Source organism: Empidonax traillii, unplaced genomic scaffold (assembly GCF_003031625.1).
Source record: "Empidonax traillii isolate 1590-97213 ecotype Southwest subspecies unplaced genomic scaffold, ASM303162v1 scaffold382:size1915631, whole genome shotgun sequence".
In the NCBI taxonomy this organism is placed as follows: Eukaryota; Metazoa; Chordata; class Aves; order Passeriformes; family Tyrannidae; genus Empidonax; species Empidonax traillii.
This window is the reverse complement of record NW_020955575.1, coordinates 119238-146219: the sequence shown is the minus strand read 5'-3', so window position 1 is coordinate 146219 and position 26982 is coordinate 119238. Positions and strand designations below refer to the sequence as shown.

At 37.3% G+C, this 26982-nt stretch overlaps 1 protein-coding gene across 3 annotated transcripts; it reads left to right on the top strand.

Moving 5' to 3' along the window:
* The first annotated feature begins 13 nt into the window (after nt 1-13).
* Nucleotides 14-25401, top strand: FHL5 (four and a half LIM domains 5). Of its 3 annotated transcripts, none has more exons than XM_027893128.1 (6): nt 14-2637; nt 15991-16172; nt 18419-18593; nt 20957-21126; nt 23110-23296; nt 24512-25401. In XM_027893128.1, exons 2-6 carry the CDS (start codon nt 16014-16016, stop codon nt 24661-24663), a joined length of 843 nt encoding a protein of 280 aa, XP_027748929.1. In that variant the 5' UTR covers nt 14-2637; nt 15991-16013; the 3' UTR covers nt 24664-25401. The 3 variants fall into 3 exon arrangements, with proteins under 3 accessions (XP_027748929.1, XP_027748928.1, XP_027748930.1); XM_027893127.1 differs by having other exon boundaries at nt 14-2912; XM_027893129.1 differs by lacking the exons at nt 14-2637; nt 15991-16172; nt 18419-18593 and adding an exon at nt 19896-20097.
* Nucleotides 25402-26982: the final 1581 nt, after the last annotated feature.

Here is a 26982-nt window from a genome sequence, read left to right as displayed (position 1 = left end):
CCTATGGTATTTTTTAGACTCATAAACCAGCGTGTATAGATGCATGTATGTATTTATACACAACTTCTTACAAATATTCATCTTACAGCCTTGTGTGCTGCTGCTCTCCACAAGTTGGAATGGGTGCATTAGCTAAAGGTGGAGTAATTCCTTCCTCAGCAACAGCCTCTCCTTTCCTTCTCTTTAAGTGGCAAAATGTGACTTTTGTAGTTAGTTACTTTCAGGTCTGCTGGAAATAAGCAAATTGTTGCTCTGTTAGAACTTTTCAGCCTTGTCTCCAAGTCCCTTGTTTCACAGCTTCTTAAAAGAAACTTGGTACAAGTTTCTAAATAATGTCGCTGGGTTTTGTTGTCTGCATGAACCCATCTTGCAGCTTGTTCAGACAGAACTGCAATAGCTCTGTTCTCTGTGTAAAGTCATGAGTAAGGCTACTCAAGAAGTGGTTGCTCGTTGAAGTTTTGTTTTCTATTAAGAAACAGTGGGCGAAGAAAGTGGAAATTTCTACAAAACTGGGTAGATATGGGGTTTCTCATTTAATAGGAAGTTTAGTACTCCTGCAGATGACACCAGAGTGACTGTAGGGGGTCATATTGAAAGTGAACGTAGCCCAGTATTGTGTCTGCAGCAGAGACCCAAAGTGGATGCTTAGGGAGGAATAAAAGAATGAGGCATGTAATGATTTTTCCTTTGTGTAGCATGGATTTGGAGGCTCAAAAAGCACTCAAACTTTTTGAAAAACAGTTGTGCTTTGTAGGTACTTTGAGAGCAGACTCCATTCTCTACTAGCCCAAATAATAGAACATATGCAGTAAATGCCAAAGATATTTTCTCAGGAAAACAAGCTCATTACTTTTTTATTATTTTCTTTAGAAATTGTTGAGGCCATGTATTTGCCATGTATTTGCATTTTTCTTTTTAAATAGTTAATATTCTAAATTGGGAAGAGTAGCTTCAGTAGTTTATAGAGAACCACCATTTGTTTGATGAGTTTCCCAGATCCTCAACATGAAGAGGAGGGTGGGTCGAGACAGGTCATGTCGGGAAACAAATAAAATAAGCTGCTTTCTATTTCAGGAAGTTCAGGAAGAGATGGGAGAGCTGCAGGAAACATCTAACTGATACTCTGAAGAAGCAGCAGAATTTTTGTTGACCTCCTCAGTCGTGCTTAATTTGCACCTTGGGCAAAAACTGATTCTTTTTTAAATGATTCTCTGGGCCTGTCTTCTATTAATGCAGTTATTATCTCTGTCTACTGTTAGCCAAATTTGAGGATAGTCTTTGAAGCATGAGGAAAGTGATGTGCTGGAGGAAGTGCCTGAACTTCTCATCCTTTATGGAAAGAATATATTGTGTTACAAGTATTTTTAACTGTCATTAGTTCTTTCAACAGATCTGTCTGGGATAATACTTTTCTCTTGAACTGCTTTATGAACTAGAAGAGGTGCTTGGTTAAGAATTGTGCTTTCAGTTTTCTCTTTCTGGAAGCAAAGGCAAGAGAAAACTATTCATGATTCTCATTCTGGGCTCAAATTCACACCTAACTTGTCCTCTAATCAATCTGTAAAAGTCACAGGCTTGAAATAAAAGGTGCTTGGTATAAATAAAGCTTATAGCACATATAAAAATAGGAGAAAAGAGTTCCCCCTAGTTTAAGTAATGATAAAATAAGTGTCTGCAAAGGTTTAACAAGACAGTCATTCACAAGCAGGGATCATCAGTTCCTGGCAAAAATATTCAGAGGATCAGTCTGAACTGCAAGACACTACCTAGACACAGATAACCTCCAGAACATGTCCAGATTTGGCAATTTTACTGAAGTACTCAGATAACATAATACATCTTTAAACATTTAAACATTCCTTCTTTCGTCTATCTGTGATATAAAACAGCTCCCACCCCTTGACGTTATAGACTAAGTGATTCAGATCTACTGGCTCTTGGTTGTGGAAAAATCTGCCTGGAGGTCAGTCGTGGTTCATACCACAAGCAGCCATCCTTTTTTCTCTCTGCTTAACTTCAGCTGGCATTTTTAAATGGCTACATGTGTCCTTACTTTCAGCTGTGTTCGATTAAAGGTCTGCATGGAGTGTTATGCCAAGTGTAAGGACCTCTATGTGCTCCGTGCATGTGGGAGCCTGTCTGTGAAGGTTAGCTGGCCCCTGCTGTGTCCAAGCAGAAAGTAAAGGAGGTGACTGTAATTCAAGGGCCAGGAGAGCCTAGAGGAGGCCATTGCTGCTGCTCTGGTGGTATCGCTGTATGAGCACTTTCCTGTCTACTGGAAGAGCAGCAAATTGATCCATCCCAGAAACTGCCCCAATAGTCTCAGAGAAGTTCTGCTGTGTCCCTGAATGTCTTTTCTGAAACTGGAGGAAGTTTCTCCCTGCCCCCCCATTTCCTGTACACAACAATCAGACTTCAGTAATTGCGACTTTTTTGATTTACAAACCCACATGAGACTTTTTGGATTCATTATGCATGAACCCAAGTGTATCTGGGGATGAATAATGCTCCTTCATTTTCCTTTGCACTGAATAGTTTTGGGGGCTGCGGGTTTTGATTCCTTAGGTATTTTAACAGAAATGCATTTTTCCTTTTGAGAACTCTCAGAAATATGTTCCTTTAAGAACCTCCTACATGGTATGTGTTTGCAGTTTGTAAACACAGTATGTCAAAGAATGATTTGATTCAGTGGCGGAGCAGCCAGCTATTTGCATGTCATGAGGTCTAAGGGAAACAAACTGACCCTCAGCCTTCCCCCATCCAGCCAAATTCTGATGGGACCCTCAAATAGCTCTGGCAAAGTGTTCTGTTTCTTTTGGACTTGATGAATGCTTGTTTCTGTGAAGGCATGTAATTATTTCTTCCTTTATTTTGCTGCACAAGTTACCAAGAGAAGCAGCTTAAAACAAAATGTGAGTATTGAGACTCTTTTCTGTTATTTCTTTATCTGATAATCTTTAAACGTGGTAGTATACAAGGTATACCTAATTTAATGTTTTGAGCAAGTAAGCAGGAACTTTTTCCTCACACACAAAACTGCTAATTAAATTAGATGTAGAATCTTACACATATAACCATATTTTTTCATTTTGTGTACTGAAAGAAATATCATGTCTTTCTTTTGGGTGCAGTTCTTTACATTGTATTAACTGGCTCATTCACTAATTTACAGAAAGATTATTTGAGGTTTCCTTTATAAGGAGATTAGGATGAATTTTGTTTACTCCAAAGAACAATCCAACAAAAAAATGCGTATGCTGTTTCCCATGACATTTTAAATTCCATTTTTTATCTCCTTTCAAGCTTTCATAGCTACTTGCTTTTGCAAGAAAACTTTCTAGATAATTATCTATCAGGTTAAATCACTTCTTTCTAGCATAACTAATTTTAATACCGAATGTGGATTGTTCTTGGGTTTTGTGTTTTTTTCTTTTGAAGTAAAACCAGTTTCCAAACTGATTTTTATAACAAATCAAAATATTGCTGGAAACAACAAGTATCATCTGCCATCATAAGATACTTTGTCTTTCAGCTATCATATTTTTATTATCATAATTTTGTTTGGAGTTTGAAGGGAAAGAGTAATATTGAAAGGATATACCAGTTTACTGCAATGGTGCTAGAAATATATGTCTATATTTCAGAATTAAAAAAGTATGGATAACAGTGGCAGTCCTTAAATTACAGTCTATGTATATTAACTGTACTGATACCTGATTTCATAATGGCAGTCTTTTTGATAACGGCGTTAAAATTAAACTTGGACAAAAATATCATATGTAATTTTCACTTCAGTAGTAGTAAAAATGTTCCAAAATATATTTCTTTAACCATTCCTGTTTTCAAAAATAGGATGATTTTATATGTGGATCTGGGCACAAAACCTCTTACATTTAGAAAGCAAGTTTCAGATGCCTTTGTTTTGTTTGTGTTCATAGTTTTCTTCTTTTCGTGTAACAAGTTGGCATTTCTAGAGCAACTGAACAGGCTGTAGTGGATTTAATATATTAGCATTATAACAGGTTGCTGATGGTCTTCCCATGTAATTTCATTACACTATTAGGAAACTTGCTTTGATTCAAAGGTGTTTAATTGGTAGAAACTTAAGACAACTTTCTAACCATCTTATGGGATTAGAGGATAATGAAATCAAGAGCTGCTTGAAAGAGATTCTGATCAGTTATGACCTACGGTGTATCCAGGTTATTTGCAGGCAGTCATAATTTACAAAGCATATATTTTTGGTTGACTTGGTAAGACATGTTGTGTGGGCTCTATACCAATAATCTCAGCTTTCTTATTATATTTTCCATACCTGAGTTTTATTTCCCAAAAGAATAGTTTAAAACTTTCAGTATTGCCTCACCATGGACAGACAGAAAGAAATGTAAAAATCTTGACCAACATGCTTCCAAACGTCAAACCCAAAAGAAGAGGGGGAAATTCTGAACCTGTTTCAACAAACAGCCCTCCTGTCAACTCAAGTTCTAGATGCCATAAAGGCTTTTAGATCACCTGGGGAGGAAAACCAAGCTGAGTTTTACTGCACAATGCCCTGCCAGTTTAGGGTAAAATGATATCTTAATGTTTAATTCTAAGGCGCTCATAAAATTAATGATTTCCAGTTAAACTGTTCTATTAAAATCTCTAAAGCCCTAGTTTTGGAAGTTGTGTCAAAATGCTGCTGATGCTCCTCTTGGGCTCCTGCAGCTGAGTTCATTCTTCTGGGAACAGGGCACACAGCTCTTATGAGAACTCCTTTTCTCATATTCATTTTTTCCTGTAAAATGTCAGAGGCATGAAATAAGGAGAGTTTTGTGGAAATATGTAAACATTACTCCAAGAAGACAAATTAATAAAACCCCGTGGCATAAAATTCTGTAGCAGAAATATAGCGGAGGACAAGACTGTTGCAAAGGCTAACTAAGGTGCCTCGATTGCCGTCATAATGACACCTAAACTAAATTTCTGCTAGAAATCACCTTGGAGGGGAATCCTTTAACTACAAAACATGCCTTACTCATTAGCGTCAGGCAGGTTTAGGTTAGTTTTCGTAAATATCCTCATTCTCTGATGCTGTGTAGTATTCATCAGCTATTGTCCCTTCTTGTTTCCCCTTCTTTAACTAAGAGTTTTCTTTGATTCTACTTCATCCATACTAGTATGATACTTTTCTTCTCAGCCATGGTTACCTTTGAGTTTGAATTTGTTCTAGGTCCATATATAAGGACTGGTAAGTTCTTGCACATCTCCGGGTACTGTGGATAATGGATCTGAACGCACTACCCTAACTGATTGCTGACCTCACACTTAGAGGCTTTATCACTCAGAAAAATATTGATCTTCCTGTAAAATGTCTTTGTACATAGGTAGCAGAATTGATAGCAAGAATGAGCAAGTACCAAAGCACAGTGTAGTTGCTGAGAGAACATTTTGTGTAAGAATGTTAATCATAACCTCAGAGTCATAAAGGATGCTTGCAAAGTTCACAACGCGAACGTTTTATTGCCTCAGCTAATTTTGGAAGTGCTTTCTACCTCTGGCACTGGAAGCTTTGTACAATGCTTTTAACCACCATGGGCCAGTGCCATGGATACAGCCTGATGAGCAGACCTATCTGGTGGCTTCTCTTGTTCCCAGTCCTATAGGTTTGCTCTCTGACCTTGAGGAAGTCAATTGCTTTGCTTTGACAAGTATTAACCTTTTCTGTAGGTAAGAACCTCACAAGTGTGTTTTAGGATTGCTTTATTGTTGTTAGAAAAACGTTCTGAAACCTTTGAAAGGAAGCCTGTAAAATACTTCACAGGATTAGGTTATAATTCTATTTATCACAAGCCCAGAACAGTATCAGGCCGTAAATGTACTTATCGGGAGCTCAGTCTTTCTCAAGTGAGCTCTTCAAGTTTCAAATTCAGCCACAGCATGATTTATTTTGTACTAAAACATTCAAAATTGTGGCATAACTATAATTCTGTGAGTCTGATTTGCACGGGGAAAAAAAAAAAAGAAGTTTTGAGTAAAAACTGTTTCATGCTGATCTTCTGATTGTCAATCTTTGTTTATTTTGGCACTTGAAAATTGAGGAACATTGAGAAATATTTCAAATTAAAAGCTCAAAACAATTTGGATCAGTTGGATTTTTTAAAATACAGTAGCAGAATTCCTAATTCATAAGTGTTAGAAAGGAATTTCTTCATTCTTACCAAATTCCCTCCAGCATTCTAAGATTTTAGTGATGATTTTTATTTTTTAGAATCAAATGTTGACTCTCTTGGGTGTTCAGACAAACTTCAGTCTTAATTTTCCTTCAGTCAGAAAAAGGCAGTCCTACACTGGGACAAACTTTTAGTTTGTGTGTATTTATAATCATAGAAATAAACCCACTCTGAAAATCACAGTGCCAAAAACAAAAACAAAATTTAAAAACAAAACCAAAATCAAACAACAAACAAACAAAAAACTCCAACAAACTTCTCATGTCAGGACATGACAAAAATCCCAGCCGGGCAATTACTGTAGGGTCAGTAACCTCTCACATCATAATAAAGAAAGAAAGAGATCCATGGTCTGCTCATTGCAGGGTCTAATTTTAAATCATAGCCACTTTCAGGAAAATAGACTATTTTAAACAGAAATAAAATGTTAATGGCCAGTTCGCAGACTTTAAGGCCTAAGGGAAATATTAGGATACCCAGTCACATAATTAACTGTTCAGCAGATTTTATCTCCTCAGTAGACAGAACAGGTAACTTAACCCCAGAGGTTTCCAGCACATGGCAAAGGTCAATGGCAGGACATGAACAGAACCCAGGGCTGAGTCTCTCTAAGGACTGGTTGATGTTGCTGCCACAGGATGTGAGGATTGAAATTAAAACTGAGTCAATGCCATGTTATACTCTATCTTGTTTGACAGCCCATTATCTACTACTCAAGAGGTCTGTAATTAACATTTTTTGCCTGGTTAATGGATGATGCACAAAGCAACATAATTAAAGAAAAGGGAATAAAAAGAGAAAACCACCACCATTTTTTCTATACTCATCCCAGTGACACTGTTGTTTTTCCTCCCTGGTAAAAGACAAATAAAAAGCCGAAGAACTCCACTCCCTGTCCTTTCTCCCATCAGCCCCACTCCTGAAAGGGTTTGCTGCCTTCAAAAGTCCTGTTGCAAGCTCTCTTTTGAAACTGAGTTTTTATATTGTGAGTCCCTAGGTCATTTTTCTGTGTTGGAATCAAATGTGCTCAACAACTACCAACAGTTAATATAGAACGTGATGTAAAAGAATGTGTTTATCTGAATTTTTTATCTCTTATTTTTTTCCCAGCCTTAAGTCCAGCAACCTGTCCTTGATGCATCCACATAGTTAACCTAAAAAAGTTTTCCTGTTAACAGTGTGTTTAAAGCACTCAGGGCAGAAAATAAAAGCAAAAAAAGTCAGTCTGCTATAATTCACATCATTGCTGATACATACACAGTCAAACTGTACTGTTTTGTGACTGCAACCTTGGTGCAGACACTTGGTAAGTGAATTGTGTGTTGCACTCCCCAATAGATGTGAGCAAACCAAACCTAACAGGCAGAATTAAAACCTAATCCAGAAAATACTACATGGCCTAATTTGACATCCATGAATTTAGATAAATTATTCAGCTACGTGTTTGTTGTGAACTTTCCTAGAAACTTTTCTCACTTTCTATCTCAGTTTATACCACATAACCAGTTCAATACCATAAAAGCAGTAGAATACAAGGAGTGATATATCTTTCAGATTTTCTTCACCAGATTAGACGTTTCATGGTCTCTCTACCTGGCAGATGAAATGTATGTGTATGTATTTTAATAAGGACCTGCTGTTATTATTGTATCCCTGTATTCCAAAGACAATGCAATTGCAGAGGGTCATCAGTGCTGAGTATCATATTGATACCTACTGTGTTAATTGTCATCAAAAACCCGGAGTACACAGGTAGTCCTTGCTTTGAGATCAGGCTGTAAGCAGCTCTACTGAATGTTTCCGGCCATCCTTCTCTCCTTATTGCCCAGAGTACTTGTGGATGTTTCATCCCTGGCAGTGTTTAAGGTCAGGTCGGGTGGAGCTTTGAGCAGCCTCTGGTCTAGTGGAAGATGTCTCTGTCCATGGTAAAGGAGTTGAAGTAAATGATCTTTAAGGTCCCTTCCAACTCAAACCATTCCATGATTTCTTGATCCTGCCTCTTGATACTGCCCATCTTGTAGTCCTTTTTTCCTTGGGAACTTCTGGAGACTGTCACCTTAAACATCTTGCATATAATGTGAAGACGGGATATATATGCTACATTTGCATGGCCATCATTTCTTAGACTCTGTACAACAGTGGCTTCACAAACTGTGATTTCTGTCCGTGTAATAAGCAGCCCAGGGCTTGTCTGCAGAACCATATCATCTGTTTTCAGTGAAAAGCTTGATAAGAAGGTAGCAGGCAAGCCTGATGGAGCACTGTAAGAAGCAAAATTGGCATTCATTTGGCCTACAAATCAAAATACAACAATAATTGAAGTAGGGATCTTACATACTAACACTACTGACAGTAGCCTTTGCATTTCCTAAGCTGTAATACCACCTAATTTACCACAGTCTCTTAACAGGACTGAGATCAGAAAACTTTTAGATTTGTTTCATCTAAAACTTTAGATTTGGTTCATTTTGATAAGGTGTCATATTTTTATTAAAAGAGTACTGTGGCTCAGTTTATTTTTTTCCTCAGAAAACTAGGTCAGGTTGGCATAGCACAGTTGGGAGAGAAAAGGAAAAGCCTGTACCACTGCAGCAGATGCTTTGTTATCACTTGGGGGATTTATGCTTGGGCTGGGAAGAAGCGGGTCTTTTTTTTTTTTAAATAGGGTAATGAAAATTCTTTCCAATTTTAGCTCGTTGCTAACATTGCTGCTGATGATGATTTTTTTCTTTTTGCTCATTTTATTTCTTAAAGCACTTCTAACTAGGTCACAGGCTTTTAAATAACCCAACTAGGAAAAGTAGTACTGCATAGTCAGTTGTATTTATTATTGTCACATCTTAACTAGTTCAGCTTCAAATACTTAATGTTTCCTTTTTCTCTTTCAAAGACATGTAGTACTTATACATTGATGGAAGGGAAATACATTAATATTTCCATGTAAGTGCAATATGTTATTCTCTACATTCACACCATTTTAATTAAGAAAGAGTAACCCAGCATAAACGTCCTTTGGCTACCAAATTTCTTCTCTCAAAATGAAGTCAACATCTCTGTTCCAAGAATTAAACACAATTAGCTTCAAAATTGCTTCTTCAAATGAAATTTTTGGATTTATATAAAACATGAAATTTAAAATTTTACTAGAAATTTTTCTGTTGAGAATTTAAATCCATTTTTAGATTGATATTGTTAAATCAAGTTTCATTTTTCTGAGTCCTATGTTTCTAAAATAAACTGTCATTTTCCATGAAGGGGGGGTGTTGTTCATAAATATTTTCTATTTAAATTCAGCAAAAAATTAAAAATAATAGAGCATTTTGGATTAAGCTTAGTGCAGAACTCTACTTTTCTTCCAAAAATACCCAGGTGCAATAACTTTTATTTTATATTAATTTTGTAAGCCTTTAAACGTTTCAAGTTTCAGAGCATGAATTTAATCCTCTAAAAGGGATTAGGAAACTTTCCTCACGAGCAGGTTGTTGCCTAGCCACTTCTTGTAGGCTTTCTTGCATCTTCTTTAGGATGGTTTTGACTGCTGAACTGAAAAAAAATTATACATACCTATATTTTATATGTATATATGTACAGTGATAGCTATTTTCCTTCATACAGTTTTTAAGTCATCACAAAATAATTTTTAGATCTACTTTCCCTGAAGAGTCCTGATGAGGACTATGTTTAGTGTAGATGTCCATGTCCCAAGGTCTCTCTTACTCCTCTGTACAGCGCAGAGGAGCAGAGTAGTTCCTACATTTCCTTCTGACAGAGCCAAGACTACTGAAGGAATCCAGACCTTTGCATCTCTTCTATAGACTGGTCTGTAACAATTAACACCAGCTTAAAATTTAAAATGATTAGTGAGGAGAAGGAGTTTTGACATGCATGACCCTGCAAACAGTAAAAATAATGAAATCTTTACTGTGGTAAACTAGATACCACAGACGAGCTGGTAACTCCTTTCCATCTAAAAGGACACAGCTTTTGGTGAGTACTCATCTCTAAGTATACCTTTTAAAATCTGTGCTCCAATGATGTAGGCAGCAAAGCTCTAAAGCCTACATTCAACTTCAAGCACGTAATTGTTTCAGCTGACAACAACAACATTTCTCGTGTGTTTAGACTATGTGCACGTCTAGCTTTGACAGCAACTCACAACAAGGCATCCACAAAATCTGTTTTGTTGTTATGGGAATGGCCTGACTCCTGCTCAAACACCCATAAGGTAATACTGAGGTTTTGTGGACTCTTTCACCCTCCCTCTTTTATCGTTCAGCAGTGATACACTTTTCTGGGGTCTGTCACTGAATCACTTTGCATCTCCCCTTGCAAGGTGAGAGTCCTCTCACTGCACTTCTCCAGCCTGGCAAGGTCCTTCTGGAAGACAGTACACCCATGTGGTATATCAGCCATTCCTCTCAGTTCGGTGTCCTCTGTCAATTTATTATGGGTGCACTCTGTCCCATCTCCAGGTCATTAATGAAGATGTTGAACAGTTTTGGTCCCAGTGTCAGCCCCTGGGTACACCCCTAACAACATTATTTTAAACTGTCTCTTATAATATTGTACCTGGGATTCACTAATGACTTCTCACCCACATCTTGGGCTTATGGTTGCTCTGCTCTTGGACCTCAGGCAGCTGAAGATAATCAATTTTAAACTGTCTAAATTTCTTCTAAGTATCTAACTCACCAGTTAGCTTGGGAATACTTTATCACATGGCTCTTTTGGACCAGATGCAATCCTTAAGCCTGTTCTATGGTTTAATATGGGAAGTATGACTGAGAATACTTATAGGACTTTACATTACAAGGTACACCAATGCACAGCTGAAGTACTTCATCACTTTGTTTTATTCCATAAATCTGACAGTAGTCAGAAAGGAATGAGGTCCATAATGAGAACAGGAGAAAACTGACTTTATCAGACTATGTGAAAACCTGCAAAAAATGTGGGTAAGAATTATTTCAGAAAAAAAGTAAAAGAAAGAATTTAGATGACTACACCAACATTTGAGTTTGCATGGTGTAAACAAAGCAGAGAGCAATACCAATTAAGGAGAAAATTACAGAATTCCTGAGATGCTTGATCCCCTAGCTAAGCCACAGCTCTTGTCCTTTTTGCTTGTAGTCATAGGGTGTTTAAACACAATACAGATTCAGTATGAATTAGCAGATCCACCTTTAAATGACCTGCTTTACCTAGACAGACCACCAAAACGGTGTCACCAGTGAACCTTGAAGCAGCATAGTCAGATTGTTACAGCAGCGTCCTAGTAGGCATCCATCCTGGCTGCTTAAAGGAGAATGTCATCAGTGAGAGCTCTGCACTCACTCAGAAGCTTCCAGAACATGACATTGTATTACTGTGCTCTGCCACAGAGGTAAAACAGCTTGCTCAAAGTTAGCATCTGTGTCTCTGCTTTCCTGTAGGTAATTGTTTTGACTTGATTTGTAATATACGCCCCTAGTTTCTTTTGTTTCTCTAGCCACTTTTAGAAACGTAAGAATTATAGCATCCTTAATGTATGCAAATGTATGTGATGAATTGTTCAGCAGTTTTTTGTTTTTTTTTTTTAAAAAGGTACTAAAATGAAGTCAGTAAGTTCATGCAAACAATCAAAATCATGTTAGAAAGAAAAAACATGTACTTACCTGAAAAATGAACAAGTACCTCGGGGGGCTTGCAGGAGTGTTCTCTTCATAACAGATCGAATTGTTTTTCTTATCCTTCAGTCTTTTCCCAAGCATTTATTTTGCCATAATTTTTCTTTCTTTATGCCTCTCTAATAAGGAACCTTATTCCAATCATTGTATATTCTTAAAAAAAAAAAATAAAAATGGTGAAGTTCAATGGCAGGCATATTTTCCTTGAGAAATAGTCCGTTAGAATTGTCATGAAGTGAAAGATATAATATTTTTACCTGTGTGTATATATCTCATGAAGATCTATGTATTAATTCCCATTAAGTAACATTAATGTTTCTGGGCTTTTTATACTTATATAATGTAAGGGGAATCAACATGTATTTATAGAAAACATCAAGATAAATTATTTACATATATTAACATTGTGGTTGTGCTTTTTAGGTCCAATGAGAAAACAAGCATTCTTTTCTTAATGACTCCATATTTATCAGGATTCACAACTTCACAACCATTTTCTCATGGCTTTCTTCACTGGAAATCTTCTAGTGCTCTGCATTTTATAGGAAATAATTTGACTCTACAGTAAGCCCCTGTCCTATTTATTGTGGTTAGATTCTATCTTAATCTGTTGTAACAGCAGGGTGACTAGCCAGCTCTGTTGTTTTATTTTCATCTATTTTATCATTCATACCATGAGACTGCTGCACTCTCTAATTTGACCCCAGGGACCCCAGTTACAATATCCTCATGTCCTTGGCAACATCCCTCTGCGCCTCCTTGGAATATTCTAACACTACAAATGATATCACGTATCCATGCCTACTAGGTACATAAAAATCAACAGTATTTAGCTTTGTTCCAGTTTAAATAAGAAAATCGTCTTTTCCCAAGGAATGAAGACATGGCAGTCTTTCCTTGTGCCTAGGACACGAGCTAGCAGCTGGAATGCTGGAGTCAGCGTTTCATTCCATGAGAGTGAATAGCATCAGATCTCCAGAGATTTCTTAACTGACCTTCAAAACCCAAAGTCTAGCTTCCAGCAAACTTAAAGTAAACATATTTCTCTAGAGATTAGGATCAAAGCACAAGAAAAACATTCTACTCGACTACGTGGCACTCGTACCATTACTTGTTTATTGGAACAAGGCTAAGTGGTGCTGGGAGAGATGAGATTCACTTTTTTTTTATTGCATTATCTAATGGTGAAAGCACTTCTCAAAGGCTACCCAGACCTTTGCTAAAAGATTAGCAAAAATCTTCCTTCTTTTTCATACCATCACTGCTTCATTCCCAAACATGATCTTATATCATCATGGTCAAACTTTGAAGACTTCTTCTGAAGTGAAGCCTTGGGTAAATTAAACATTTTACTAGAGGAGCAACCCAAGGACACCCTCAGGCTTTGCCTCTGATCTAGGGGGTATTTTTTTTAAATTCTCAAGCAACCACTGCCATCTGTATAACAGGAGTAATAGCACCTTGCTCCCACATTCATATAGGGTTTTAGGAGGATAATTATATTATAAATTCAGAAGTTCCTGAGATATTACAGTAGTGGGGGTTTTTTGTGGATGCTACCTGGGCTTACTGGAACAGATTGAGTTCCTGGGGGGGGGAGGGAGGGGAGAAGTAATAATCAAGAGAACCACTTTTTAAAGAAAATTATTTTGTATGTAAATTCTTTGATAACTTTAAAAAATGACTGACATACATTAGAATGAAAAAAATAAGAGATGGTTCTGCAGACAAGTGAAGTTATTTGTTATTGAGCTTTGTGCAACAAAAAGAACTATAAGTGACATAAATTCTTTGTTTCTGCTCTGTTAGGATTTTGCTTTTGCCACTTTTAGGCTGACATGAAACTCTGTTAGGAAGCTGGAGTACTGATTCAGCAAGCAGGAGATCAGGAAGGTGGTTCACTCAGGGTTATCCTCTGAGGCAGTTCATAACTCTAATTTCCACAGAAAAAGGAATGGAAATTCCTCTGAAACCCAGTTTCAAGCCTGTCACATGACCCTGAATATGGAGCACAGTTAACCACAAACATTCCTTGATTGTCTCCTTAGACACCAACTTACACTCCTTCCCCGATATAGAAAAAAATGTGTAAAACTTGACCTTGATTTTGGTCATGACTATAATTGTGCACTCAGTGCACTGAACTCTGTCTGCTTTTTATATATTATGTTGTGTAAATGTACAAGCTGATGGATGTAATTTTCTCATATAGATGGGTTCATTTGTTTCACATTCAAATTTCTGTTTGATCTTCAGGAAATGGAAGTCCAGATTCAAACCCTATTATACTATTATTTCAAGGATATCACATAAAACACATCTGAAATATTTTTAAACAAGCATGTTTCCCACTGATCTGAGTTACAGATCTTACTGCAGCCTATCTTGGTTGGCAAAAATATTAAGGGCAATAAGAGATACAGTAAATCAATTCAATGTTAAAAATTTTCGATTTACAGGAGCAACAAGTTTTCCATAGCTTGTGCCAAACAATCAAGTCACTACTTTTGGTCTGAAATAAGTATGATAGCCTCTCTTCCTGCCCCTTTCCACCATTTTACCACTACACCTCTCAGAACAGGTCAGTGAATGCCTGACCTTATGCACTGGTGCCAGTGGAGACCTGCAGTAATTGTTCTTTTCTCACAGTTTGAACATCAGTTTCGGTTTAGACGTACGAAACATAAGCCCATAAAATGCCTTTTTAAAACTCAACCATGGGCATAAACCAGGCAGTGAGTGTGTAAAAACAAAGTATGAGGGCACAGCTCTAAGTGGACTAGAGAAAGGCTTTGTCATGGTTAAGCGCTCCCTCGAATCTTGTCCTCCACATGTTTCTCTTCCTTACTCTTAGGCTTTGCATCTGGTTGAGATAAACTAATTTGCACTATTATTCAAAGTGCAAAAATTTCAGCTGCCCAAAGTCACTGATATGTAAATACTCCAGGAGACCTTCCCCAGTTGTTTTTAACTCCTCTAAAATCCATGGCTGCTGGTATTGCCTGAAACCAGCTACACCCAGTAATTTTAACAGAGTGCAATCCAATGAGTCCAGCAGATGTTTTGGGGTTTGCTTCACTGGGAACTTTCTGGTTCCTTCTTCCTTCATTTCCAGGAATCAAGACCCAATTTTAGCAAAGTGCTGATGATCCAACCAGCAACAAGAAGACTGAAATAAGTCTTCATCTCCACAGTCCTTAAAACATTCAGCATTGCAGCTGAGGTTTGGATACTTACCCAACCCTCTTTAGCCTGAAAAACTGAAGGATGGGAAATTTGTACAACTGGCTCTCAATAGATTTGTGATATTTCCTGCACTTGTCTGGCACAGAAATATAAACTGACATTATTTTGGTACTGCCAACATGGAACCCAGCAATAAAGAAATATGTAAGAAAAAACAATCTTTTCCAATAACAACAAGGGAAATTTTCTCTGAGTTATGATTTTGTTTGACTTTTGATTTAGTTTATTTCTCTTTATATTTTACTCTTTTGCTATCCAAGGGTATTTATGTGACCTTACATTGCCAGCAAATATTAGCAGCACAGTTGGGATAATGCAAAAAACAGTCATATATCCTGGAGTCCCTTGTCTTCCTTCTGTTTGGTTAGGTAAATGTGGGGATATTTTGAAAAGGAAGGAATGAGCAGAAGACAGGAGTGTCAAGAGAAAGTCAGGAAATCACTGTAAAGTGCTTGCCCCTTCTCTTTGGTCTTTTTATAACTCCACAGTTGATTTCATTTTTGAATTATTGCTTCTGTCTCCATTACCTGATTTCTAGATAAACCATGTCTTAAAATGCCGGTAGCTGTATGCAGAGAATGTGAAGATGGTTTCATTTTCAGGTGTCTGACCTGAAAATGTGTTAGCATAATTAGACTAAGCTGAAGTAGTCCTCTTGCTCCCCATCATGTAGGTAATACAATACACAGTATATGTGTTAAAGGCTACCATTTTATTATAGAACAACCCAGCATTAAGAAATCTAGGGCACTGCAAATGACAAAAAAATGCCTGTCTAACTTTCACAGGTAATGCAGCATTACTTGTTATTTGACCAAGCAAATGGCCATTCACTGAATTACATGATTTGTCCGTCTTTCCAGAACACGTGGAGAACCCCAACAGAATGACCAGCAGTCACACAGACTGTCATTACTGCCTGCAGTCTCTTCGTGGAAGGAAATATGCACTGAGAGGTGAAAATGCTTATTGTGTTGCATGTTATGACAGCCTGTATGCCAACCCCTGTGAAGAGTGCAAACAACCTATTGAGTGCAATTCCAAGGTAAACATTTAGCTTTCAGTTTTTGTTCTTTGTTAAATTACACACAAACCCAATTTTTTTAAAGGCAGATTCTATATCTGATACTCTGCATATCCCTATATTCCTGAAGAAGCCTAAACACAGCAGTTGTATAACACACACAGCAGACAGAAACAGAGCTATTTTCCCAGAATTGAAAAGATCTGGGACCAAAGATTAGGAAATCTGCCAAATATATATATTCCTCAAGCATAAGGCAAAGCTGTGGTGTATGTGTGGACCAAAATTAGACTTCACCTCCAGTCACACACTGGCTGCAGGAGCTGCACAGTGCTGGAGGGATGATAGTGTGTGATGTAATTCAGTGTATCAGGTTGAATGAAACTTTGGAATTTCTGAGAGATGTCCTTCGAAAAAATATTTTGTATATTGAAAAAATTACTTTTACTGTAGGTGATGACATGCAGGTGCCAAGCTGAAAAGACATGTTTACAATTTGCATATAATTCCATGTATTTTTGGAAATTAAGTATTTCTGAATTTTTACCTAATTCCATGCTTACTTTTCTCGTCTCACAAATGGCATGCTAGTGGCAGTGTTTCTGACCTTGACTTTCATTTCAACTTTCCTTCTCCTTACAATATTAATTATTAATAAAAATTCCCCTGTGTTCTTTGGTAGGGTTTCCAGTAATCCATACTTCAATTTAAAGCATATACATTTGATTTTAAATTTTAAGTTCTGATGAAAGCTAGCAAAAAGCCTTTGCTTTGCCAGGTTCAGTGTGCAGTGCTCACCTTCTCTCCATGCTCGCTCTGCCTACATTCTTTTGAAATAAGAGGTGAAAGATACTAAAATAAGCCCCTTGGAAGGTTTCCCCAGCCAAAGCACTTCAGAGCACGTTGTCTGAGTACAGGAATCACTCAGCAAGGAAAATGCTGACTTGGATGAAGACACTCCTCAAACTCTCATCAGCATTTTTCCAACAGCAAACCTGAACACTTAGCACCAGTCAGGTTCACCTGGAAAACGTGTGCTTTCAGCTCAATAATTTAACTTTTAAAATTGAAAATTAACAACAGGATTACTATAATCAAAGATTGTAAGATTGTACACAAAAATCATGTGTTTGGACTGAGTGGAGGGAAAAAATGGGAGAAAAAAGCAGGACTGACAAGAAAGGAACACAACTGGCTAGAGTAATCTAGAAAAATGGCCCACAGAAATCTACAGCTGATTGTCCCACCTCTGCCAAGCTGTTTGAGCTTGGCTTTCTTCCTCTCCTTCCTACCCAGTCTTTGCCTCAGGCTAGTCTGGGCTGATAACCTACTTTGAGCAAGGTTCAGAGTGCTAACTAAAGCAAATCAAAGTGGTAAGTGCTCAGCACCTCTGGAAATGAAGCATGGTATTTCTTTCACTTTTACCCCTTTAAAAGGTGGAGACTTGACAAAGGAGAACAATGAGATTTGATTTGTGCCCTTTTGTGCTTCTTACTTATAAAGGAGATCAGGAAGGGGCTGGTTTATGTTTGGGGAAGGGGGGTTGAAGTGTGTTTTTCCCTTTTTTTTTTTAGCCTTGGAAAAACTATATCTGCTGTTTGGTCTTTTTTTGAATTGTTAGTCAAAGTCTCATATATACACTGTGAACTCTTTCATTCCCTAAGCCTACTGAGTCTTACAGAAACATTTTTCTGCTCAGTTTTCAGGAGACTTTATATCAGGTGTAAACAAAAGCAGTGACTTTTTTTTTTTAATCTTCCTAATAATGACTTTGTTCTCAATGAGATTTAATTGCTTGTTTTCTGCAATAATATGATCTTTCTTTTAGCATCATGTACTGTTAGGTGGAAGAAAAAAGTAGTGACATTGAAAATACATGAGGTTCATTTCAAATTCTATGGAGAACGGACTTCTTGTCAGGTGGTCTGCACACATTAAAAATGTCTATCACTTGCTCCCCCTTGAAGGCCAACTGTAAAATATAAAATGATTCTTCCAATAAAAACGTATTTTTGATGTTACATAAGGAAGGAAGGACCATTGTGTCTGCTAGAGAAGCTCCTATTGGCCTCTGCAAGAGATCTGCAAAACAGTGTGAAGTTGAGTACTTGCATCATTCCTGAGCACACCCCTGGCTGGATGCACGTGTCATCTTGTCGAGTCACCACGGCAGTGCTCTCCATTTTTTATTTTAATTCTGTGAGGAGCTGAAGGATAAAAACACTCTGAAGAAATGTTTTCATTAACACGAACTTACTTTCTCCAAGGATCTGGCCTACAAAGGCCGCCACTGGCATGAGAGGTGCTTCAATTGTGCCAAGTGCAGTCGCTCACTGGTGGAGAAACCATTTGCTGCCAAGGACGAGGTCTTGCTGTGTACTGAATGCTACTCTGATGAGTATTCATCTAAGTGTTTCCACTGCCAGAAGACCATTATGCCAGGTAAGATAACAAGGACCCTCCTGTGAAAAATGGATTTTTAATTTTGAGTACCTTCTTGGAAAAGCAAGATACAAGGTCCTGGACTTTCACTACAGCTTTGAGGTGACTACTGCTCCTTTGTGTGTAGTACTCTCCCGGCAGCGAGGAGAGGGCAGGCAGGTACCTCTGATCTAGCACCGACAGGTCTTATGAATCCTTATAAAAAAACATTAAGAGTTCAAGACTGGGTAAAATGAGTTCATGCTGTGTCCTTGATTCTGTTGCAGTTCTTAGGAAGCATATCCCTCAGTGAGGGTAGGTAGATAAACTGAGCTATTGTAAGCAGGAGTGACAGATGAGACAAGACATCTGCATGTTTGTCTGTCACATTGACCAGACCTTGAGCTTATGTTCTTTATGATGTTTCTTTCACTTAAAAATATTTTTGTTTAAACTGTCAAAACATGACAATCTACCTTCAGATCATTATCAGTGTTTTTGCTAAAAACGATACATTTGTGTTTACAGTAGGTTTATTTCCTACCATTAGCAACACTGAAAATTCTACACTTTCCACTAAACCGCCTCTCAGCTTGTGATCATGTTTGTTCAGGACATCCTCTAGGCCCTTCATTGCTACCACATCAGTAAAGCTCATACAGCAGAGAGATTGCCCAAAAGACAATTCTTCAGAGGCATCTAAGAGAAACCACAGCACGGGATATGAAAAAATGAAGCTGCTTGATTAGGCAAGCAAGTACCCAATTTTTGGAACAGAGAACTACCCTCAGTGTTCAAAATATTTTACAGATCCTGCATATAACTCTAAATACCAGCTGCAAATTAGCTGTCATGGCCTTATGACTACTAGTTTGGGAATTTTTGGTGAAGGGCATCAGTAAATTTGGCGGTGACATAAGAATTTTCTCTTTCAATAGATCTAATACCAAACAATAGAGTCTGGGCTGTGCAGAATTATTGTCTCAGTTTGAATACTAGGTTATTGATGTCATATTCAGCCTGTAACATTGATTTGTAATTTTACAGTTTACTTCCTTTTCATGACAGGTAAAAGCTGTATTAGAGGAAAGGAATGCTGTAGCAATATCGTTGTGTTCAGTTTTAGGACTATATACTATTTAAATTGTATATGGTTTAAAAAAATGTTGTCAAATAAGCACACTCTACCATATGTGATGAGAATAGTACCAGAATTTACCCAGGTTTGCATTATCATCTTCTGGTATATACTCATGTTTCAGGTATTGCCCCAGAGTCTAGGAGTATAAATCCCTGAGGCAAGTGCCTGAAGGTGACAGTGCAAAGAGAGAACTGAACTGGCATGGGAACACCAGCCTGTCTCTGTATCATTAATTTCCTTCTCATCAGCTCACTAGCTCTGTGTTGAAAAGACTCAGGCAAAGAGAGTGAAGTTAGCCTTCTGATCACTGGGATGAAGCTGCAAACCTTTTCCGTTTAAATACAACCAGTAGTTTCTCCACTAGCCCCATAGTCCAGGAAAGAGGTAATGTGGGATTAATTCATTATGCTGGCAATTCTCTTCTTCATGTGGAAAGGATGGTAAATTACCTTGCACCTCTCTTTGCAGTCTGATGATACCTACAGGGAAAGAACTTATGATGGAGATTCACTGGAAAATTCATTTTCAGTTGTATGTGCATATCTTAGACTTATGCTTCTACCACCAAAGTGTACAGGACAGCTGTACACAGAAATAAAATCTCTGAAACTCCTCTGATAGACATTTAACTGAACTACTTTCTGTGTGCGCTGTATCAAAAGCATCTAGTTAAACATGACAAAAAAACCTGTTGATCTAGGATGAAATTATGAGCTATGAGAAGAGGCAGTGTAATGCACTGCATCACAGAAAAAATACTTACTTTTAAAAACTTGCCAGTTTAAGCTGATTAAGATAAATAATGCATTTATAATTGAAGGAGCCTTAGTTAAGGAAGACAAAAGCCAAGACAATAATAGATGTAGTAAACATCCAAGAAATTAATCTCTAATTTATGAAAGTGCTGTGAACCTGAATGTTATCGCTGAGTTGGCTGGCTTGAGAGAAACTCTGAGCAACTGAAGCATAATCACAAAGAACAAACCCCAAAAGATTCATATAAGGACAAACTCAAAATCACAGCTTAGGCAATTTAACACATCTTTTGCCAGGTGATTGTATGGATCTGAATATGTTCTTGAAAATTCAAGTACATTCTTAGAAGCTCTATTAAATTGAAAATAAGTGCTTTCTTGGGTAACCTGATATTAAGGCAGAGGGTTGAAAATAAGAGTATTCTCAACCTTTAAAACTTATATTAAAAGGCTATATCAGGGAGATTGTTCACTGTGGCTTTTTTCAGGTTCCCGTAAAATGGAATTTAAGGGGAGTTCCTGGCATGAATCCTGTTTCGTTTGCCAGTATTGTCAGCAACCTTTGGGAACAAAACCATTAATCACCAAAGATAATGAGAATTACTGCGTGCCCTGTTTTGAGAAGCAATTTGCTCACCATTGCTACTCTTGCAAGAAGGTAATTAAACATGTAATGTAAAAACTGTGCTATTGAGGCATGGGGGAAAGGGCTGGGTCATGTAAAATGTCTGGTGAACTAAAAGGAAGAGCAGACTCTTTCTTTTGACATTGGGCATTGAAAGCCAACTGCAACAGGGTCGATTGTCCACTTTGGTTAATACTAATCTAAGACTGATTATCTTTGAAATACACTTATTAACCAAAACAAATGCTTTGGGCTCCTTTTGTTACTGATTGTGAATTTTAGCAAAGGTTAAACAGAAAGTCATGTAACAGCCTTCTTTCCTGATAATGTCTGATTTTGCATAGGTAAACTTGCCTCTCTTTCCATTACTTTTACGCATATATTCACATGCATAAGTCACCTAAGCTGAGCAAGGCATCCAGAGTCTTGTCTTTCTTTCCCTTGAAATATATCAGGCAATTATCAGATCAAGTAACATTCAGTTGTGATAACACTAGTCAAGAGTCCCACTGCTAGCTTGTTTCAAATGAGTTTTCTTTTTATCCCAATTATAAATAAAACAGTTCTTCCCTCCCTTGATTTCTCACATTTTAAAATTGCCTCTAGTTGATGAAAAAAACTCATTCATCATACTGTTCTAGTATGATGCTGTTCTCTAGGGAACCATTTTAAACTCGTTTTAAGGCAGAATTTATCTTATTCTTTAGTACCTGTACCACTCTAGAAGCAAAGCAAATTTTTTTTTCACTTCATCAAATAACTTATGATTTATGTAGTTATTTAATGTTTACCTGTAAACTTGTTTTTTTCTTCAGTAGTTAAACTTTAGAAAGCATTTTAACGTACTTCCATGTTTCTACATCTAGCCTGTAGTTTGTATTAAATGATCACATGAAAATTATAGTAATTATTCTTGATTTTTATTAGAGGCATTGAGGTTAGGAGCACCAACGTGAAATAATCAGGATTTGCTTCTTAAAAATTCTAGGAATGCGAAGTGTCCCCCTATATAATAGCTGAAACAATTGTACTTCTTAAACTTGCATCAGCTTCTATAAATAAGAATTGAGCCCAAAGTGATTAAATTGCCAAACTGTAGCCTTTAATTTTGTGCCAGCAATTTTTAGATTTTAATGGAAAAGCAAACGTGACTTTGAAATAGCCCAAAACTGGAATGTTAAAGGGATAGGAACTATTTAAATCTTTTTATTACTTGAGATGACACAGTATTATTCTTTATTTCCCTGAAACTGTATTCCCCAGGGAAATTTGATGATACTGCTATTTCTACTTAAGTTTCTCCAACTTTTTCTCCTCCTGTTCCAACTGCATTCATTCATTCATTCACTGTTGTGCATGTGACTTGACGGTAGAAACACTATCTTACAGCTCATCTTTATAGAAATTTTTCTATACAGTCTCTCACAAATTCTGTGAAACCAGCTCTTTACCACAATATGGGAGCCATAGAAAACAGGAAATTTCCCTCTTCAGAAATAACCAGTGCAGAGCTGTGAGTTGCTGGGAATGAAAAGCTGATGACACTGCTAAATACCATATTTTCTTCTGACAGTGTAAATCTCCTTTCTGTGTTACTTAGACTTTTTTGCTGCCTTTCTTCCTATTTAAAATACCAGTTCCAGTTGGAGATTAACCATTATCTCAGCATCAGTTCTCTCATCCTCTGTCCACCACTAAGAATTCCTCTTCTAAGAGAATGCCTGATTTTAAACATTTATATACAATAAAATAGAAAAATTTCATTAAAAGGTAACCTGGTTATTACAAATTTGGAGGCTATATTGTGATAGAAAACTGAAAACCAAACCAGTAGCACTTTGAGCTCAACTGCAGTTAGTCAAATTGAAAATCCAGATGAAAAACAATTGATGTGACCACAATCTCACCTCTTGTGCATACAGGAAGAGAGAAAACAAGTGGAAGTACTTACAAAGACAATCCTTCCCAATTCACATGTTTGTTTCATTGCTCTGTCCTTCTTTGTCAATACATTAGGTAATAACTTCTGGAGGGGTGACCTGCCATGACCAACCTTGGCATAAAGAATGTTTTGTTTGTGCTGGGTGTAAAACCCAGCTGTACGAACAAAGGTTTATTTCAAAAGATGAGTACCCATACTGTGTGGACTGTTTCAGCAAACTGTATGCTGAGAAGTGTGCGGCTTGCAAGAAACCTATTACAGGTGAGTCTCATCTTCTAGAGGGGACTAGACAGTCATGTGTCTCTTCTAAAAGCCTTGCTTCAGAGAACACCAGTAAAATAGTCTCATCACAATGAAAGACTAAAGGAGTTGACTATTAGAGAGGCACACTCTGTATCACATGTGATGTATGTCGCTAGGACATGCTGATCACACATGTTCCCGAACTTCTGAGGAGTCTTTTTATGTGCTAAAAGGAGTTCCTCCATCATTTGATTTGACTCTGTACTAAAATTCCTCCTTAAGACTATAAGAAAAGGGTTTTTTTTTTTGCTCTTCCCAGGACAGTACACACAAGTCCCTCACGTCTGTAATTTCTTCAGTTTTGTTTTTAAATGCAAATGTGATCAAACTGAACACAGATTAACTGCCTGCTGGTAAGGCACACCTGTCAAATTAGAAAGCTTGCCAAATGCAACAAAGCTCTGTCACGTGCATCCTTGTGTACTTAGATGGTTTATAATTAGACATATATGTCACTAGCCTATGACAGCTGAAGTTTTCTGAGAGCATTTGCTGGTGTTCTGCATTGTAATTCCATTATGTGTGGACTAAACTGTTGAAAAAAATACTACCTGATTCTTACAGGTGCATGCTGCACATGCCAGTGGACAAAGCAAATGATGAATACCCAATAAAATGTACATGATTTTACCAAAAAAACCAAACAAACACAAAAAAACAACAATAACAAACAAATCAAAAACATTCAAAATCCCCACAAACCTCGAGATTTTATTTCAGATACTTGTGCTAGGAATTCCATGGTTTGGTAATTTCCAAAAGACTCCATCTTGAAGAAACTTAGGAGGAAATTATTAATTAATTCCATTAACTCTTGTATAGAAACTATATGTATAAGCATATCGCAAATAATTTTCATGAGAGTCTGTTGGAAAGATCAGCAAATCTGAGGGACATTCTGATTAACCCATTGTGTTCAGAGCTCATAATGGGATATGCAAGAGAGTGACTTGTGGCTTTACCTAAAATACTTCTCACTGTATTTCATTTTAAAGTTATGGGGTTTTTTTTCAATTCAGCCAACAAAGAATATTTCAGACTATGGATTTTTGTTCATTTGTTTGTTTGCTGTATGCATGACAACCTGATCACACATCAGAAATTTTCTGTTGCATTTCTGAACCATGTCCAGAAATACAGGATTCACATCTTCTTTTTCATAATCTCTTTCAGCTCTCGGAAGTGCCAAATATATCTCATTTGAAGATCGTCAGTGGCACGGGGAATGCTTTAACTGTGCCAAATGCTCTGTCCCACTGGTGAGCCGGGAATTCCTCACTCGGCAGGATGACATCCTTTGCCGTGAATGTGGCTCTGCTTCATAGTTCTGTGGAAAGCTGTACAGCTGCATTATTGTCACTCTGTGACAACATAGTTCATTACTCTGCTGTAAGAAAACCATATGAAAGTTGTGACAGTTATTTAGTCATTCAAATAACTTTCCCTCAGCAGTTTAATTCTATCATATCTTTAACTGCTTATAAAAAAATTTAAACAGCCCCATACTGGTTAAGAAAATGGTGTAGAAAAGATTTGTATATACTTTAAATCTAACTACAGTGTGTGTTTTCCTTGTAACACACTGCACTCTGCTGTTAGAAGCTTAAAAATTTACCTTTCATCTCCCATGAAACCAAGGAGGATTGTGAAAAGTCTATATGGTATATGAATAATGATGAGGCATTACCATTGTTTTACAGATGCCGATCGGGGCATGGAAAGCTAGGCATGTACATTTTTCTATTGGATCATAACATTGATGAGAACAACTCATAAGTATTATATTCATCCACACTTTGGACCAAAAAGATGTTGACAAAGCAGGCAGAAACTGTGAGGAGGAGGTGCTTCCACACAGAGGGCCACTGAGTCAGAGAGGCCCCTTCCAGAGCTAGATAAAGGGAAAAAAAGGTCACTTTCCTCCCCTTACTGGGATTGCTCCTCAAAAACATAGTCTTCAGCCATCCAAAACACTACAACACAGGTTCTTTCCCAAATTTGGGTAACTGTGCCTAATTTTTCAGACATAGTTGCTCTAGAGTATAAATAAACCCGTATTTTGAGCTACTGAAAGAGGTGAGGATTGCCCAAAATTGAATAGTGCTAATGTACATTTCCCATAGCTAATATACCTTAAGACTCTTTCTGCATTGTCTTCACTAGACCTTCAAATACATGCATAAAGTATATATTTTAATTAGCAGACACAAGCACACACTCACACTTATCCCTTTAACTTTGCCCCTTCAAAACTTCTTTGACAGCAGTCAAAGCCCCATTAATGACCTTACCATTTCAACCCTGTTAGGTCTTTGATTCACAGTCCATCTTTTTTCTTGTAAATGCCTGCTTGTGGACAGCAGGCTATAAGCTCTCCAGAACCAATACCCAATTCATGTTAGCATGTGCCATATGTAGTTGTCAATAGTATGTCAAGAATTAGTAATGTTGTCATTGCAAGCCAGGCAGTTCTTGCTTGCAGTGCAAGGTCTTAGTTTCTAGGTAGCTGGCTTTAAGAAGGTTCTATCTGCTTGCTAAGCTTCAGCAATCAATTGTCTATTATTAAAGGTCATCTAGAGCTGTGTTACAAACGTTTTTCCATACTGTATGTTACAGTGGCCTGGTTCATGTACTGGGCCATTGTGAATGGAGCAGTGATGTTAAGAATAGCAGATTCTACACTGTTCAGCACTGTTTAAGTCCTCATCTAGCATGTCTTTAAGTCACTCTTCTTCAGACTCTGACCTTAAGTGCATAGGGCTATTTGGCTGACTTGAGTGGCCCTTATTCATAGTGAAGACAGCCATTACTTCAGATAGAAAAGTGAAAAAAAGATTAAAAAAAAGGATATGTGTGCCTAGCTAAGCCAAGGCTGAACTGTAGTGGTATAAAATCAGTGCAGATAATGACTGACCAACGAGTATCTAGCAATCTGTTTTCTAGTCAATAAAATATTATCTTTTGCTCTACGTGGTGTTCATTTTTTGTTTTCAGTTTCTTCTTTCATGGCTTTTATTGAATTCTAGATTTTGATGAGTTCATGCCTTTTTATTTTATCCCAGCTGCTTCCTTTTCTATTTACTAATCTCACATGGCTAATACAGGTTCTGGGTAAGGCCTAGATTCCCATAAATAGAAATATGTTTCATTGCGTTATATATATAGACAGATATATATATACACATATACACACACATATTGGTTCATGTTTATGCATGATGTTCTAAAAATTTGCACTGAGTTGTCAAAGATTAGCACATTAGTAAATGTTAATGGTCCAAAATTTTTTAATTAAAATGGTGAATCACCATATTCAGGCTTGTATGTGGGGTGTACCTTTTGTTTGTTTGTGTGAAATAACATTCAGCACATTGCAAGAATGTGGTTTGGGCCCTTTGTTCAGTCCTGTCTGAACAATATTCCAGTTTAATTACAAATTGACGCAAGAATTACCAGGCAGACTCCTAAGATATGACACAGTCACAGGTCAGACACGCTGATCATGATAAATCCAATCTTCCAGTCTTAACATTTACGAAAATTCTTCTCTGACTCATCAACTAATTATATTTTTAGAAATACCAACTGAATTACTTATTTCTTCTGCAGTAAATACACTACAGTCAAATCTGAAATGGAGCATT